The sequence below is a fragment of the Scyliorhinus torazame genome, chromosome 13, assembly GCF_047496885.1.
Source record: "Scyliorhinus torazame isolate Kashiwa2021f chromosome 13, sScyTor2.1, whole genome shotgun sequence".
Taxonomy (NCBI): domain Eukaryota; kingdom Metazoa; phylum Chordata; class Chondrichthyes; order Carcharhiniformes; family Scyliorhinidae; genus Scyliorhinus; species Scyliorhinus torazame.
Genome location: NC_092719.1, coordinates 169,447,896 through 169,466,955, shown reverse-complemented (window position 1 = coordinate 169,466,955; position 19,060 = coordinate 169,447,896). Strand labels below are relative to the sequence as shown.

At 41.7% G+C, this 19,060-nt stretch overlaps 1 protein-coding gene across 7 annotated transcripts in view; it reads left to right on the top strand.

Moving 5' to 3' along the window:
* The window catches only part of pxk (PX domain containing serine/threonine kinase), an 84,814-nt gene that overhangs the window by 20,662 nt on the left and 45,092 nt on the right, over window positions 1–19,060 (top strand). For all 7 annotated transcript variants that reach the window (XR_011934162.1, XR_011934161.1, XR_011934160.1 and 4 more), the window contains 7 exons: window positions 582–655; window positions 6,889–6,963; window positions 8,247–8,351; window positions 9,357–9,458; window positions 9,590–9,751; window positions 11,592–11,709; window positions 14,754–14,832. Coding sequence is in view for 4 of the 7 variants with exons in the window: in XM_072472384.1 (XP_072328485.1) it covers window positions 582–655; window positions 6,889–6,963; window positions 8,247–8,351; window positions 9,357–9,458; window positions 9,590–9,751; window positions 11,592–11,709; window positions 14,754–14,832 (715 nt within the window). In the remaining 3 variants the exon portion in view is untranslated. The remainder of the gene's footprint in view (window positions 1–581; window positions 656–6,888; window positions 6,964–8,246; window positions 8,352–9,356; window positions 9,459–9,589; window positions 9,752–11,591; window positions 11,710–14,753; window positions 14,833–19,060) is intronic.

Sequence of the window (19,060 nt, the reverse complement as noted above, 5' to 3'; positions counted from 1 at the left end):
AAACATATTTAATAAAGGACACTCGGTTTGAACCTTATAATAATAATCTTTATTGCCACACGTAGGCTTATATTAACACAGCAATGAAGTTACTGTGAAAATCCTGTAGTTGCCACATTCCAGCACCTGTTCGTAAACACAGGAAGAATTCAGAATTTCCAATTCACCTAACAGCACGTCTTTCGGGACTTATGGGGGAAACCGGAGCTCCTGGAAGGAAACGCACGCAAACACTTGGAGAACGTGCAGACAGACTCCGCATAGACAGTGACCCAAGCCAGGAATCAAACCAGGGATTCTGGCGCTGAAAATCAACAGTGCTAACCATTGTGCTGCCATGCCAAATGTTTTGTTAGATATACTTTTCCATTTTTGTCCGTCATGTGATTGAATGGAATTAATTTCGGGGAATGTAGTTCTGGAAAATACTGTAGTTCTGAAGAAAGGTTTAAAATGTGATACTTTTCCATTATGACTGTGCAGTTTTTAAAATGTATTGTACTGTAAACAAGATGATAACACCAGTCTTTTGTAGCTGATTTATTGCAAATCTAGAGCATTCATTGTTTTTTCCCTCCAAGGTTGGAGATTAAGAAAACGGCATCTTTTAATTAAAAGTAAGGATCAGCCCAAAGAGCGGCAAGTATTAAGTTGGGTAAGTCTGATTTCAAATTACTGAGATACCTACCTCATATTAATTTTATTAATTTCACTCCATTTTGGCCTATTTGGGGTAATGGAACACAACATGCAAAGGAACTGGAGTTTGAGCAGAATGCTCATATAGGATTCATTCGCAAAATTCCTCTGTTTGAGACCGCTAAAGTGTTGCAAGTTGTGGATTGTTATTCCCTGGCTTTTTCACTTTTAAAGTCTTTCATTGAACAATTGGCCAATAATTCAAAAAGCTTCTTCATGCTGTACAAAACCTGGTATTGTACAACGCGATGGGAGTAATCAATGATTACTCATAGTGAAGGCGCCCCTTGGTAGCAGTGACCATAATGTGATGGGATTTTCTATTTAGTTTGAGGGAGAGAGGAGTCGATATGAGACTATGTTTTTAGACTTAAATAAGGGCAATTATGAGGGCATGAAAGCTGAACTGGCAAAAGTGAATTGGAAAATTAAGTTAAGGGGTGGGGCAATAAGGATACAATGGCAAACGTTTAAGGAGGTATTTTAGAAAGCAGGGAATTGATGCATTCCAACGAGTAAGAAAAAGTCCCAAGGGATGGATCCACTATCCATGGTTAACTAGTAAGGTTAAAGATGGTATCAAAGTTAGAGAAAAAGCATATAATTGTGCAAAGACAGGTGACGAGTCAGAAGGTTGGACCGAGTCTAAGGAAGAGAGCAAAGGATGACTAAAACATTAATAATGAGAGAACAATTAAAGCCCGAGAGAAAGCTAGCCAGAAAAAACAGCTAGTAGGAGTTTTTCTAAATATTTTTAGAAAAGAGCATTGGCCCGATGGAAAGTGAGTCTGGAGAATTGATAATGGAAGAAACAAGGTGATGGCAGATGAATTCAATGGGGATTTTGCATCTGTGTACACTATAGAGTATACAAGTAGCATTCCAGAAGCAGCTAAAAATTAGGAAATGGAAGGCAGGTAGAAACTCAGGAAACTTACAATCACCAGAGATGTAGTTGTTGCTCTGTTTCTCTGGTTATGAATATGGCGGTCAATATGGTCGTCTTCCTTAATCCTAATTATGTTTGCTTTAGAGTCGCCATGTATCTCCCGATACTGCCACAAGGTTCAAACCCGAATACTGATCAAAGAGTCAATACACCAGTTAGTTCAAAGTCAATACTATTTATTTATACACACAGTAAGATCTACACATGCACAAAGTACTACAAACTAAACTATCTCTACCGTCAACGCCTATACTTAGCTTCGGATGCCCACTCAGTCAGAGGAACAATGGCCGTTGTTCGGATCTGAGGTTGTTGGGTTCGAAATGGTACAGGAGAACAGCTAAGGTCATCCGTCTGGTAGCGAGCTTTGACCTTGGACTTACTTGCTTCTGGTGCAGCTGGTGGATGGGTCTCTCCGCTTTGAGAGCCAAATCCAAGAGAGCGATTCTCGGAGGTTTCTTCTTATACCCGGAGGGGCTTTTGGGCGGGCCTTAAACTTTGGCCCCAATTAATTGGGCCGCTTCTCGATCACTGGTATTGATCTTGACCAATAAAGGGGTGAGTGCCCTGATGGCTGGGCGTGTCTTTGGTTGCCGTTGACCTTGCTTGTTTGTGCTTTCAGTTGGGGAACTGGCGCCGGGATGTCTGAAACAGTATCGGTTGCTTGAGTGTCTTTCCTTTGTTCCCGGAGATGGGCCATCGGTATGCTAATTGACCTATATGAAATGAAATGAAATGAAAATCGCTTATTGTCACAAGTAGGCTTCAATGAAGTTACTGTGAAAAGCCCCTAGTCGCCACATTCCACGCCTGTACGGGGAGGCTGTTACGGGAATTGAACCGTGCTGCTGGCCTGTCTTGGTCTGCTTTCAAAGCCAGCGATTTAGCCCTGTGCTAAACAGCCCTATAGTTTCAATTCCGTCTGGGAGCTGTTTCTCCAATATGCATACAGGCTCTGTGCCTGCTTGTTTTCTTAACATTGTCCACAGTTCCCTACATTCTTTGCGAGCGTCCAGTTTGTATTCTGGAAGCGGCCATCCCAGATGGCTACATAGTACTGCGTAAATTGTTGGATCTGGGACTGATAAGAGCCTGGGTCCTGATGGACTTCATCCTAGAGCCTTAATCAAAATGTATTGTGAGATAGTTGATGCATTGGTTAATTTTCCAAAATTCCCTAGATTCGGGGAAGCTCCTGTTAGATTGGAAAATAGCAAATGTAACTCCATTATTCAAAAAGGGAAGGAGACAGAAAGCGGGAAACTATAGACCAGTTGCCTTAACATTCATAGGGAAAATGTTAGAAGCTATAATAAGAAGTCCTGGCAGGGCATTTGGATAAAGCAACGGTAATCAGGCGAGTAAACATGGTTTTCTGAGAGATAAATCATGTTTAAACAACTTATTGGAGTTCTTTGAGAAAGTAACCTGAGCTATGGATAAAGGGGAACCAGTGAATTTTCAGAAGGCATTGGATAAAGTGCAACGTCAAAGGCTATTGTGGAAAATAAAAGCTCATATTACAGGGGGTAAGATATTGGCATGGATAGAAGATTAGTTGGTTGACAGGAAGCAAAGAGTAGGCATAAATGGGTCTTTTTCAGGTTGGTGAAATGTAATGAGTGGTGTGCCACAGGGATCAGTCCTGGGATATCAACTTTTTACAATTTATATAAATGACTTGGATGAAGGGATTGATGAGATGGTTGCCAAATTTGCTGATGACACAAAGATAGGTAAGAAAGGAAGTTGTGAAGAGGACATTGGAGGCCTCAAAAATATACAGTTGGTAAGTGAATGGGCAAAGATCTAGCAAATGGAGTATAATGTCGGAAAATGTGAAATTGTCCATTTTGGAGGAAGAATTTTTAAAAAGCATTATCTAAATGGTGCGAGATTTCAAAGCTTGGAGGTGCAGAGGAATCTAGGTGTCCTTGTGCGTGAATCACAAAAGCTAGTATGCATGCAAAGCAAGTAATTAAGAAAGTTAATAGAATGTTATCATTTATTGTGAGGGGAATTGAATACAAGAGTAGGGAGGTTATGCTTCAATTGTACAGGGCACACGTGAGACCACATTTGGAGCACTGTGTCCAGTATTTGTCACCTTATTTAAAGAAAGATATAAATGCATTGGAAGCAATTCACGGAAGCATTAGCAGACTAATATCTGGAATGGATTGGTTGTCTTATTAGGGAAAGTTAGACAGGCCAGGATTGTATCTGCTGGAGTTTAGAAGAGTAAGAGGCGACTTGATTGTAACATATCAGATCCCCAGGGGTCTTGACAGGGTGGATGTGGAGAGAATGTTTCCTCTTGTGGGAGAATCTAGAGTTAGGAGTCACTGTTATAAATAAGCTGTTGCCCAATTGAAACTGAGATGAGGTGAATTTCTTTCATGGAGAAGATCGTGAGTCTTTGGCACTCTCTTGCTGTAAAGGTTGTGGAAGCGGAGTCTTTGAATATTATTAAGACAGAGGTAGATAGATTCTTGGTAAGAAAGGGGGTGATAGGGTATCGGGAGTAAACAGATTTCAGAATTGAGGCTGCTGGCAGATAAGTCATGATCTTATTGAATGGCGAAGCAGGCTCGAAGGCTGAATGGTCTACTGCTCCTTATTTGTATGTAAGTTCGCCCTGATTTAAACATAAGGTATAAAGGGCTTACAGTGTGAAAATTGCACTGCTGAGCTTAACTTTCTGTTGTCTGGTCAAGTAATGGTAAAGGCTTTTTAAAAATAATTGTAATAATTCCAGGAGGCGCAGGTTAACAGGCAAAGCAGGTTTATTCTCGAATACACACAAATCCACAGCATACAGTCCTCGCGCGGAACTAACGGACATTGTTAGTCTGGGACTGGGGATCGATATTTAAGGCCCCATTGATGAGCCGCCATTGGACGGGACTTGGCCCACTCAACAGCCTTGCCTGCGTCGTGCCCTTTAACAGCACCTATAGGAGCCCTGTGGTTGACATTTGTGATCCCCCGGGGAGGTTCCTCAGGTACTTCTGGGATTACCTGGCCATTTTTTTAAAGGACCAGACTGCCCTTTCGGAATGTTGGGTTGATGGTGGGCGAGACATGTAGGTGCCTTCACTGGATATGCTGACTTCTCTATGCAAGGACCCTCCGTCCAATCTGAGGAAACTACAATCTGTCATCCCTTGAAGTTCATGTGTCCCTTCTCCAGGGACAAAGATATTTATTAGCCTTTTTGCGGTCTAGGTTGGGTTCCACCAGTAACTTTTTCTGGGTTGTAACATTGTTAATCCCACACACTAGCCTATCGCATAGCATCTCCGATAGGGACGGGCCAAAATCGCAATACACTGCCAACTTCCGCAATCTAGCAAGATTGCAACTGGTTCCCCAGGGTCCTCCCAGCTGTGTTAAACCGGTAGCTTTGGAGGATTATGGACTGCTTTGGGTCATATTGGTTCGCACCAGGTCCACAAGCTCATTGAATGTTTTAGGGGCCCCTGGATCGGTTAAGCTTCTGATCATGCTAAATGTCGGGGCTCTGCATGCTGTTAGGAGGATTACCTTTTGTCTCTCATCTCCTTCAATGCCGGTGGCATAAAAAAAAAAGCACATGCGCTCAGCATCCTGACCCCAGTCCTCTACGTTTGCATCATACGGTTCAAGTCTTCCAAAGAAAGGCATTTCGGGTTTTTTTTTATATTGGAGTTGTCTTCTGAAGTTATAAAAAACTGCTCAGAATCCCATGCTTGATCCTCATTGACAATATAATAATTCTAGGAGGCATGAGCCTAACGACAAAGCGGGTTTATTCTCCAACACAAAGTTGCAGCTATGGCATACAAAACAAATGTCCCAGCCCAGGACTATTGGGAACTGCCAGTCCAGGTCGCTCTTTAAGACCCTGTTGGTGAGCCCCTATTGGGCAGGTCGCTCGCTCAACGTGGGAACATATTCTACGAAGCCCACAGGGAGATCAATCCACGATCCCCAGTGGTCTTTGTGAGGGTTATAACAATAATTAAAAATTGCTCAGACATTTCGCTATTTTATTGGCAATCTCTGCACTGTCTTTATAAGATTTCAAAACAACAATTAAAATTCATTTTTAAATTATAAATTTAGAGTACCCAATTATTTATTTTTCAATTAAGGGGCAATTTAGCATGGCCCATCCACCCTATCTGCACATCTTTGGGTTGTGGGGGTGAAACCCATGCAGACATGGGGAGAATGTGCAAACTCCAATCGGACAGTGACCCAGGGCCTGGATTCGAACCCGGGTCCTCGGCGCCGCAGTCCCAGTGATAACCACTGCGCTGCACGCCGCCTTTTCAAATTCATTTTTGACAGTTTAATTACAGCGTGGCAAGTTGGCATAATCCATTTCTAGTGAAAATGTGGACATCACTGTCCATGTGGAGTTTGCACATTCTCCCCATGTCTCACCCCCACAACCCAAAAAGATGCGCAAGGTAGGTGAATTGGCCACGCCAAATTGCCCCTTAATTGGGGGGAAAAAATTGGATACACTAATTTTTTAAAATAAAGAATGTATTTTAGAAATGTTCACGTTGAAGTGCACTCCAGACATATGGGAAGGGATTCTCCGTAGCCCAATGACAAAATCGTGATTGCTGATCGGGCAGAGAATAGATTCCGATGCCAGAATCTGGGGCAGTGCCGGTTTGACGCCAGTCCGCCATGCTCCGCCCCCTCCAAACTGACATCATCGTGCCACGCGCCGTTTCAACGCCGTTGCCGTGTCATCGGTTGGCCCACCCGCGACGCAGGTCATCAGCCGTGCTCATGCGCGGCCCGGGATCTGGCCATTCTCTGGCTGTTTTTGTTGCGATCCGCGGGAGTTTTACTCAGCGCTGGTGCTAGCCCCTCACCGGTACCGGAATCGGTGAGGGCTTCGCGCCGATTTTCCTATCGTAAACCTCCTGCGGATTCTCCGTTCGCACTGGCGCTTAGCCTCAAAAACGGAGAATCCAGCCCATGGTTTCAATGCTAATACATATTAAAATATTGACATACTTATGGGTCTATTCAGTAGGTTGATTTTTATGGTGGAATTTAATGTAGAGTATTAAAGTTTGAACTTATTGGTTACAATTGGAGGAATAATGGAAACATTTGAGAGCTAGCTGACTGCATTGGCTAATGACTAGGGACCCGTTGGGTCTTTCTAGATGGATGAGCTCGGGTAGATTCCATGGTCTTTACTTTTATTTGTTTTGTGATCTGCTTTACAGGCTGACCTTGGTCCTGATATGTTTCTCTCTGATAAAGATCTTCAATTAGCGATGAAGCTTCTACCTTCTTGGTCTGTAAGTAATCATTTAGAATGAATTCAATGCAAAACAGAGTCCAAAAGGTTTGGGAATTTGCTGAACATTTGCAGTTAATGTACGATAGTGTAACTAGTGTTGTACCTAACCAGCAGACATTAGAATCAAACTGTCATACATGCATCTCTGCAGTGAGGAGATTTTTGTACTGCCTTCAGTGGCTAAAATTCCACCATAACTTGGCTGCAGTGCTAAGTGGAAAACTCTTGTGAATTTTAAATGAAATACTTGTTAACAAACTAGGTAGTTGGGGAAAAAGGAAAACCATGAGGTTTGAGAACAAATTTCACTCGAAGATCTGGCTATTTTAAACAAAATCTCCCTGTTGCTTCCGAGAAATTGATGGAGAAGTGAAGGAAAGAGCAAAGTTCTTCCAGCTAAAGGAAATCAATCCGGCAGAAGAGAATTCCCTATGGTTTATAAGATTTTTTAAAAAAGTGTTACCATTGTTTTATAAATATGTTTTACTGAATAATTTGATCAATTAATACCAAAGCCTACAAGTTGCAGTGTTTAATATTGTGCAATTCCTTTTGGCAAGCAAGGTATGGATAAAGTAAAGATGCACATTTACAAAATTAATGCTGTTCCCCGTGGCCCCACCATATCATGTTTTTTTTGATGAAAAATTACTTGTCTGAAGAAGAAAGATATATTATTAAAGCTATTACTAAGTTCGATCCTGATTTCAATTTCTCCTGATCTTGGCTGCCCATTTTATTACCAAATTAAAATAATGCAGTTCTGAGGCCATGTTTCCTGACATTTTAAGGGAATACTGCTTCTTCTATGCTGAAGAGCCTGGGCTTGAATGGTCATCATCTTTATTCTCACACCACCAACACTTTCCAGGCAGTCTTTTTTGTTTTGTATACACACAGATGTGAATTTGATCAGTGCCTCATTTAAGATTGCCCTTTTGAAAATTCTTTGGATAAACTATTTGAGACAAAAAGGTTTCACTTCTTCAAAACCAAATAGGTGAAGCTCTGGTTTAACTTTCTAAATTCTCCCAGGTGATGTTCTCATCAAGCGTGAATCTAGTTCTCACCATTTTTCTGGCACTCTGCTGAGGTAGATTGTAGGATAAAGTATCATCAGATTGGGGATACTTATTCTGTATGGTCCAACACGGATTTGACCCTTAAACCATTGTGGGCAGGTGTCAGTAGTGGATATTTTTATTACTACACAGCTGCTGGTAAACTTTAAGTGTAAGTTGAATTCTTGGCTGAGAAAGACTGTTTTGTTTTAACCTCTAGCATCCGTACATCTATCCTGTCACCTTTGCCACAGCTAGTGAATCTTCAGGACTTGTAATTCGAATGTATAATGAAAAAGGAACACTAAGAGATTATATCTGCAAGGTACACCCTATCAAATACAAATATTAAATTAGACAAGCTATTTTGCAGTTTTTAAAATCTTTTCTGGTAGAATTTTCTGACAGGATTTGATCTTGTCTCAATGTTGATAGTTCTAACTTGTCTCTGACAGGCTACGGGTATCAAATATTGCAGTGTATTGGCATATAAATTGCTTTCAGTCTGTTTTGTTTCTTCAGAAAACTATGATCAAGCTCACATTTGAAGTTCTGCTCAACTGTAAAGGCAATCAATAACTGAGCTGGTGTGTCAACCAGATATTTTCATATTAATCAACTAAATGTAGTTGAAAGTAAAGCCACATTAATCCGTTAACCACTGGAGAGCCAGAAGATTGATGAGGACACCTTTAGAAACAAGAAATGTCATGCTGAAAATAATGTACAAAAGTATTATGTAAATAATTCACCATTCTAAGTTGAGGACCTCACTAAACAAGAATCCATTTTGCAGTTCATTTGGATTATATTGTGAGCAGTATTATACATTCGTTGTCTATTGGTGAAGCTGTGAATTGGCGATTCAGTCAGATTAGTGAAAGCTAAAAGCCATGAATCATATACTTCTTCAAATGTTACCCATTGGTTGATTTATAGGCACTTGAATGTTCTGTTGCATACTCTTGTAACCGGCTTAATAAATTTATTTGGAAATGTATTTGCACAAAAAATTTAGTTGGGATTTTAGATAATTGTGAATATAGACTAAAGCTTTTTTTTTTTTGCATCTTCAGTCCTGCTAGACCAAACCTTTTGAAGTAGTTGCAATCTAATTCAGTTTATATATGGTTACAAAGAATATCCAATATTAACTGTTTTGGCTCTTGTGGCAAGTCTGTCCTTAATCGCTACCTTGCTAAGAATGCTGCCAAATACAAACTAGTAATGTGTCTGTTCTTTGGATCACTTACAGAACATTCCAAAATGTGATAATTAATCACTGAGAAATAGTAATTTTGCTAAAAGTAGTGATTTATTTTGCATAAAGGCTAAACCAAAAGATCCTTTTATGAAGAAATACTGCAGCCCAAAGAAAATTCAAGGGCTTGACCTTCAACAGATAAAAACTTTTGGAAGACAAATACTTGAGGTAAATCGTCTTTGCTCTTGCTCTCTAAAACTTGTTTTATTTTTTAAACAATTTCAAATGACTTTTGTGTACATATTTTGTTCTGTTTTGGTAAGTACACACCATAATGATCAGTTTGGTTTTAATTCCAGGTATTGAAGTTTCTTCACGAGAAAAGAATTCCATATGGACATCTTCACCCTTCAAATGTGATGCTTGATGGAGATACATGTAAATTACTGGATTTAGAAAATGCATTACTAGGATTGCCCAGCTATTATAGATCTTATTATACCCAATCCAGGAAAATCAATGTAAATAATGTTTTGATTCGTTCAAAGTTGTTATCCTTTATTGTTTTTGCTTCATGTAATCTTTCATTGGTTTGTGTTGCATCACTTTTGCTTGCAGTTGAAGAGCTATGATAACCTGCTTAATGCTATTTAGATGATCTAAAGAATGAACTTTTATAGCCTTCGTTATTCCTCTCTTAGGAAAGGAAGTACCTTATCTAGCGGTCCCTAGTTAGAACAGGTGCAATTCACTCAGGCTAGGTTAATTGAATGCCAATTAAGGCTGAGATTTGTTTTTTTTAACCCTTTGGGTTGGCTACATAGAAATTACAATGTTGCGGAATAGAAATTGGAATAAATTTAATGTTCAGAGTTCATAATGGTAGGTTAAACCTAAAAATACTACTATTGTTATGAAGACTGGATTCTTTTATGTTCACCCGCACAAGTATCCAACCCAAGCTCACAAGCTCAGTTCAGGGAGGCACGATAGCACAGTGGTTAGCACAGTTGCTCCACAGTCCCAGGTTCAATTCCCGGCTTGGGCCACTGTCTGTGCAGAGTCTGCACGTTTTCCCCGTGTCTGCGTAGGTTTCCTCCGGGAGCTGCGGTTTCTTCACACAGTCCAAAGATGTGCAGGTTTGATGGATTGGCCTTAGGTTAGATGGGGTTATAGGGATAGGGTGGAAGTGTGGGCTTAAGTGGGGTGCTCTTTCCAAGAGCCGGTGCAGACTTGATGGCCTCCTTCTGCCCTGTAAATTCAATGATTCTATGAAGTGCAATACCAGGTAACTATTCTGAGACTCATTAGAACATAAGAACTAGGAGCAGGAGTAGGCCATCTGGCCCCTCGAGCCTGCTCCACCATTCAATGAGATCATGGCTGATCTTTTGTGGACTCAGCTCCACTTTCCAGCCCGAACACAATAACCCTTAATCCCTTTATTCTTCAAAAAACTATCTATCTTTATCTTAAAAACATTTAATGAAGGAGCCTCTACTGCTTCACTGGGCAAGGAATTCCATAGATTCACAACCCTTTGGGTGGAGAAGTTCCTCCTAAACTCAGTCCTAAATCTACTTCCCCTTATTTTGAGGCTATGCCCCCTAGTTCTGCTTTCACCCGCCAGTGGAAACAACCTGCCCGCATCTATCCTATCTATTCCCTTCATAATCTTATATGTTTCTCAAGATAGTTAAGATAGTTTCCCAAGTAATTTGTTGAAACATTATTGCTTCTGGTGGATATGGGGTAAAATTTAACTTCAGGAGGTGCGTAAGTTGTGCAGTAACAAGTCAGCTACACACCCCATCATTCCATTAACGAATAGGAGAACTGGGTGGGTGTGTAATAGGTGACTGATTTGCTACCGCCCATTTTACATTTTCAGCAAGGTGGAATTTTGCCTCAGTAATTTGTCATATTGAATAACAATTGCAAATTATTTAGTTGGTTTCACAGTTGATGTTTGAAAAAGCGAAGTAATCACTTAATCGTTCATATTTGTGGAAATAATTCTCAAACACACCTAAGAATTCCTGTGTGAAGGTGGGCTGGTGGTTGATTCCCATAGAGCAGCAGGATTTGCGTTCAAGTTTTAGTTCTCTACATCTGAAGCTCTTGTTTTCTGGTGAAGATGTCGGTCCATGGAGCAGTGGTGGGTAGGGGTTTGGGGAAGAAAGAGAGGTGAAGTTGTTTCCTGAGAAATAAGGAAAAAGGGGAAACAGAAGGGGCCAGTCGACTGTGTGATGCATCTTTGTTCCGTCCTTGGCACAAAACTTTCAGAAAGTAGAAAAATGTTTAGTTTTCATATTGGATTATGTATAATAAATTTGTTCTGTATTGTTGTGTACTTTATAGACTACAGAAGCTATTGATGTATATTCCTTCGGCCATTTACTATATGAAATTACATATGGGAGGCCTCCAGATTCTGTGCCAGTGGACAGCTTTCCATCTGCTCCCTCGTCAGATTTAGGTTAGAATTTTAAAATATCTCACCTTTATTTATTGACTATTACTGGTATGTTTACAAACCTGGTTAATATGGTTATGTTGATGTGCCTGTGCATATTTTTCTCTTACAATCTTGAATTTTGATTCTTTCCGAGTTCAATTATACCATGAGCTTTTGTGATTTTATTGACCTTGTCACTGTTCTCGGGCATATGCATGTGGAGAAGAAAGACTGCTGCTCCAGGTTCTGCATTCATTTGTCTTGCTTCCATTATCCTAGTACAAGGAGTCTTTTGACCTTGACAGGATGCAGATCACTTGTTTGAATTATCAAAGTATTTGAATATTGCTTTTTCCTGATGACTGGGATTAATTAATTAAATTCAGTTCTTAACTTGCAAAACTTACAAGCTGATGAGGTTGTAACATGAGTAGTTCAAGATTTGTATATATCTCATAAGACTATTGCTGCAAGGCAACCCTCACTCTAGTGCAATACCATTTGACAACTCGGGTAGTATTATTGCCCCAGAGGAATCTAAACGTCCTAAAATGAATTTTCCACTTTTGCTAGTGGCAGTCCAGCCTGAGGAGCAATGCAAATTGCATACAGGCTAGTTTTACATATTTATGTAATAATCATTTTCCCTAAGTTTGGCACGAAGGAGGCCCAGTGAAACTGAAGTCAGTGGATATTGGGGATGGTGAGGGTGTGATTTGCAAACTCTTTCCAGTTATAAATTCCCCCCCTTTAACCATTAATACATCATGACTGCCATGTGTACTGTCTACAAGATGCACTATGGTAACTTGCCAATGCTTCTTTGGCTACTTTTCCCAATCCTGTAGCCGCCATTGCCCAGAAAGATCAGGGCAGCCAATGCATGGGAGTTCCGCTCCAAGTAAAGACCTTCATGACTTGGGCATATATTGCCATTACTTTATAGTTGCTAGGTCAAAATCCAATTTTGATGTTTCATAGAATTTACAGTGGGGAAGGAGTCCATTCGGTCCATCAAGTCTGCACCAGCCCTTGGAAAGAGCACCCTACCTAAGCCCACACCTCCATCTTATAGGGCTGAGTACATTTTGTATTTACATAGGATGCCAGATATCTGCCCACATGGTACTCTGTGTTTATTTGTTGGGGTGTGGCAACTGGGACAATTTCCCATTCTAAATGTTATTAACTAGTTGTAGTCTGAATAATGAACTAAATGAGATTTAATTTTGGAACATTTCATATTTGTTTTCTGCCGGGATATCTTGATTTAGCAATTTTGTTATTCTTAAAGCAGGGTTTTGGGGGGGAAAGCAACCACAAATAACACTTATTTTGGATTCACTTCTGTATGTAGGCAGTCATTGTGAACTCAAAGGCTGGGATTCTCCGCGCCAAAATCCACTCCTACCTATCCAAATCGTTTTGCTTTTCCTGCTCTGGAATCATTACCTTTAGAGCCCGGAAAAATCTTTCCTCAGCCTAAGTTCCGCACATGAGTGCGGCCTCAATCGGGACCTGGGATTCATGTCGCATTACACTCATCCCCCACCATCTGGCCTGCGAAATCCTACCAACTGTCCTGGCTTGACACAATTCACACCTCTTTAACCTGGGGTTACCCCATCTCTGGATCTGTAAAGATTTAATCACCTGCTAATGCTCGCATTCCAAGCATTGTCTGGCATCTTTGAATCTGTCTCTATATATATATATATATGTTCCTGGAACATACCTCTTCATTCACCTGAGGAAGGAGCAGCGCTCCGAAAGCTAGTGACATCGAAACAAACCTGTTGGACTTTAACCTGGTGTTGTAAGACTTCGTACTGTAATTTGGGAGTTTCCATAAGTATTTGAATTAAATATTTTTTCCTTAGGGCAGCACGGTGGCGCAATGGGTTAGCCCTGCAGCCTCACGGTGCCGAGGTCCCAGGTTCGATCCCGGCTCTGGGTCACTGTCCGTGTGAAGTTTGCACGTTCTCCCCGTGTTTGCATGAGTTTCGCCCCCACAACCCAAAGATGCGCAGGCTTGGTGGATTGGCCACGCTAAATTGCCCTTTAATTGGAAAACAATAATTGGGTACTCTAAATTTATATTGATAAAAATAAAGATATTTTTTCCTTGTCCTTTTTCCCCATACTGCCACATTCCTAGAGCCTGTGACTTATTCAGGGGCACAGCCTGTGTTCATTTGTATCATTATACAGTGAATATCAGAAAGCTATTTAACTGTTGATTCGGATCTTGTATTCATCTGATATTCACAGCCAATTTGAACTGGAGAATCCTTAGGTAATCATCAAAAGCAAAGTCACTATCAATTACTTCCTCCTCCCCGGCTTGAGAAAACTGTAGTGTATTGTACCAGTTTAGCTACTACTCCAGTAGCTATCTAACACAACTTTACTTGGGAATTATTGGTTTTAGGGCCCAGGGCTGTACAATGCATTTATCCACTGACCAATTGTTCAAATGTTAGTGTTAGTTCAATACTGGATCGATGTGTGTAAGGGTGTTGTACATTTGGGTCTGCTGTTGAAACCATATTGCGTACGGTTGTGTCTTTTCATGTATGCTAGATTAGACTTTTATCGTCCAGTATCTGCTTATACCCCTTGAGCTGCATATTCTTTTTTAAAAATAAATTTAGAGTATCCAATTCTTTTTTTGCAATTGAGGAACAATTTAGCGTGGCCAATTCACCTACCCTGCACAAAGCTGGATATTCATATCTTTCCAGCAAGCGCCTCTAATCCTTTTGAAGGCAGGATAAGAAACAGCATTTGAAAAGTGAGCACCAACACAGATGTGATGGGCGAAATGGCTTTTTCTTTCTGTACTGTGATTTCTACAATTCTGTATTAGCCAGATGCAAGTTACTGAATTATCAGCTTTTGCTGATTACTTTTTCAATTTCCTTTTTTATTGATTTACATGATGTACAGTTTTTCAGTTGCATACTCAAGTTTTGTTGGTTGCTTTGACTAAATAAAAAGTGCACAGGAAGTAGGCTGATTCTAAACAATGGGACCTGAATTTTCTTTCTTTTTTTTTTTTACAGTATCTGTGTTGCAGTCTATCCTTTCTGCAGATGCCTGGAAAACAAGCATGCCAACAGTTGCCCAGCTACTGGAGACACCGTAAGTGGAAAACCACTTGATTTAGTCGTCCTGTTTTAGGAAATTTCGTAGAAATGCAGCAATTATTTTTATAAGTGCATGATAAAATGAGAGTTGTTTGGACAAGGATTTGTTTTGTTGGTTAATGTTGTTTTGGAAGATTTAAGCAATGTACTGTTCTGAACTTGGGGATTGTCTGTATATTTACAGAAGTAGCCATTATGTGGAGATGCCGGCGTTGGACTGGGGTGAGCACTAAGAAGTCTTACAACACCAGGTTAAAGTTCCAACAGGTTTGTTTCGATTCGCTAGCTTTCGGAGCACTGCTCCTTCCTCAGGCGAATAATTCACCTGAGGATGGAGCGGTGCTCTGAAAGCTAGTGATTCGAAACAAACCTGTTGGACTTTAACCTGCTGTTATAAGACTTCTTACTGGATTTACAAAAGAAGCAAGTACAAACCATGTGTAGATCAGTATGATGGGCAGCACGGTAGCACAAGTGGCTAGCACTGTGGCTTCACAGCGCCAGGGTCCCAGGTTTGATTCCCCACTGAATCACTGTCTGTGTGGAGTCTGCACGTTCTCCCCATGTCTGCGTGGGTTTCCTCCAGTTGCTCCGGTTTCCTCCCACAGCCCAAAGACATGCAGGTTAGGTGGATTGGCCATGCTAAATTGCCCTTGGTGTCCAAAAAGGTTTGGAGGGGTTATGTGGGTCGGTGCAGACTCGATGGGCCGAATGGCCTCCTTCGGCACTGTTGGTTCTATGATGATCTCAGCGCAAAATAATAACGGAAATATAAGCTGTACTGCTCTTAAAACAAAATGCACACTCTCAAACTAACACTCAAATGCACAATATATTGCATCAATATGATGTGGTACCACTGCCTTTGACAGACACCTGATCAATATGCCCCTGGACCTTAATTCATAGCCTTCCTAGCTGTCAAGTTGAGAGTCAGCATTGCTGTCAACCGAATTCAAAGGACTGCAGTGAAGTGGTTGCACATGATCAAAGTGAGGAACTCACAATATGAGAAATTATGGACATGGATCTACCCTGTACTCCTGAGTGTTTGGCCCTGGGCCAAACTGCTTGGGATTAATTGCAAGTGTTAATTCGTCCATGGGATGTGGGTGTTACTGGCCCGGCCAGCATTTGTTGTCCATCTCTAATTGCTCTTGAAAAGGTGGTGTGAACTGCCGTCTTGAACTGCTGCAATCCTCGTGATGAAGGAACACCCACAGTGCTATTGGGAAGGGAGTTCCAGGAGTTTGATCCAAGGACAGTGAAGGAACAATGATATAGTGTGGGGCTTGGAGAGGAACTTGTAGGTGATGGTGTTCCCACACATCTGCTGCCCTTGTCCTTCTAGGTGATAAGAGGTCGCAGATTTGAAAGGTGCTGTTGAAGAAACCTTGGTGAGTTGATGCAGTGCATCTTGTAGATGGTGTACACTGCTGATACTGTACTTTGGTGGAGGGAGTGAGGGTGCCAATCAAGCAGGCTGCTTTGTTCTGGATGGTGCTGAAGCTCTTGAGTGTTGTTGGAGCTGCACTCATCCAGACAAGTGGAGAGTATTCCATCATGCTCCAGACTTTTGTCTTGTAGATGTCGACAGGATTTGGGGAGTCAGGATGTGTTAGTCTCTGCAGAATTTCTAGCCTCTGACCTGCTCTGATAGTCAAACGCATTTATACGGCTGGTCTAGTTCAGTTTCTGGTCAATGGTAACCCCCAGGATGTTGTTAGTGGGGACGATTCAGCAATGGTAATGCCATTGAATGTCAAGGAGCGGTTAGATTCTCTTATGTTGGAGATGGTCATTACCTGGCACTTGTGTGGTGCAAATGTTTTTTGTCACTTATAAGCCCAAGCCTGGATATTGTTCAGGTCCTGCTGCATATGGACATGGACTGCTTTAGTGTCTGAGGAGTTGTGAATGGTGCTGAAACTTTGTGCAGTATATGCGAACATCCCCACTTCTGATGGAGGGAAGGTCATTGATGAAGCAGCTGAAGATGGCTAGGCTTAGTACACCACCTGCAGGAACTCCTGCAGCAATGTCCCAGGGCTGAGATGATTGACCTCCAACAGCCATAATCATCTACCTTTGTGCGAGGTATGTTTTCAACCAGCAGAGAGTTTCCCCCCCCGATTTCCATTGACTCCAGTTTTGCTAGGGCTCCTTGATGCCACACTTGGTCAAATGCTGCCTTGATGTCAAGGGCTGTCACTCTCACTTCTCCTCGAGTTCAGTTCTACAGCCTCGGCAAAACGTGGACAAGTAAAGAGTTATGGAGCTGAGTGGCCCTGGTGGAACCTAAACTGGGTGTCAGAGAGCAGGTTGTTGCTGAATAAGTGCCGCTTGTTATCACTGTCGACGACACTTTCCATCACTTACTGATGATCGCGGGTCGACTGATGAGGTGGTAATTGAATGGGTTGGATTTGTCCTGCTTTTTGTGGAGAAGTAATTTTCTACTGTAGATGTACTGGAACAGCATGACTAGGGGTGCAGCTAATTGTGGAGTACAAGTTGCTGGAATGTTGTCAGGGTTCATAGCCTTTGCAGTAACCAGTGCCTTCAACTGTTCCCTGATGTTGTGTGAAATGAATCAAATTGGGTGAAGACGGTATCTGTGATTCTGAGGACCTTGGGAGGAGGCCAAGATGGATCATCCACGCAACATTTCTGGCTGAAGATTGTTGCAACTGCTTCTTCAGCCTCGTGCTGGATTCCTGATGGATTTTTTGTGGAGCCTACTCCTCCAGTTGTTTAATTGTCCACCACCATTAATGACTGGATGTAGCAGGACTGCAGAGCTTAGATCTCTTCTGTTGGTTGTGATCACTTTGCTCTGTCAATCACATGCTGCTTCTGTTACATGGAAATAGTCCTGTGTTGTGGGTTCACAAGGTTGACACCACATTTTTAAGTATGTCTAGTGTTGCTCCTGGCATGCCTTCCTGCACTTTTCATTGAGCCAGGGTTGATCTCCCAGCTGTAAGGTAATGGTAGAGTGTGCGATATATCTGGCCATGAAGTTACAGGTTATGATTGTGGTTGTATGCAATTCTGCTGCTGCTGATGGCCCGTGGCACCCCACGGATCACCCGTTTTAGGTTGCTAGATCTATTTGAAATCTTTCTCATTTAACATGATGGTAGTGCTACACAACACGATGGAGAGTATCTTCAATGTGAAGACCGGACTTGGTCTCCACAAGGTCTGTGCGGTTGTACTAAACTTTAAGGTGCAATTTATTTTCATTGACATTTTACAATATTTGACATGTTTGTTTTATTGCTTTTCTTTAAACAATGTAATTAGAAAAGGCAAACAAATTTGGTACTATCTCTTCAACATAACATAAAGTTGCACTAATTATGTTGCTTTTTTATATTTCACTCTGTTCTTTTGATTTTAATATTTTTGTGGTGGAGTTGATTTCCAAAAAGTATTAGTGTGAGTTACTATTTGTATGCAACCAAGATACTTTTTTTTAAATAAACATTTTATTGAGGTATTTTTTGGTATAACAACAACACAATAAACAATGTACATGAAACTATAAACATAGTGCAAAAGCCGCCTCCCTCCCCACCTTTATTAACCCCCTACTCTAAGCTAAACTAACCCCTTCCCCCTTGTGCTGACGATTAATTTTCCGCGAAGAAGTCGACGAACGGTTGCCACCTCCGGGCGAACCCCAACAGTGACCCTCTCAAGGCGAACTTGATTTTCTCCAAACAGCGAAAGCTAGCCATGTCCGATAGCCAGGTCTCTGACTTCGGGGGCTTTGAGTCCCTCCAAGCTAATAGTATCCGTCTCCGGGCTACCAGGGAAGCAAAAGGCCAGAACGTCTGCCTCTTTCTCCTGGATTCCCGGGTTTTCCGACACCCCGGAAATCGCCACCTCTGGACTCAGTGCCACCTTTGTTTTTAACACTGTGGACATGACATCTGCAAACCCCTGCCAAAGTCCCCCAAGTTTCGGACATGCCCAGAACATGTTGACATGGTTCGCTGGTCCTCCTGCACATTTTGCACACTTGTCTTCCATCCCAAAGAATCTGCTCATCCGGGCCACTGTCATGTGAGCCCGATGAACGACCTTAAATTGTATCAGGCTGAGCCTGGCACATGTTGCGGACGCGTTGACACTACTCAATGCGTCCGCCCATAGACCATCCTCTATCTCACCTCCCAGCTCCCCCTCCCACTTGTGCTTCAGCTCCTCGGTCT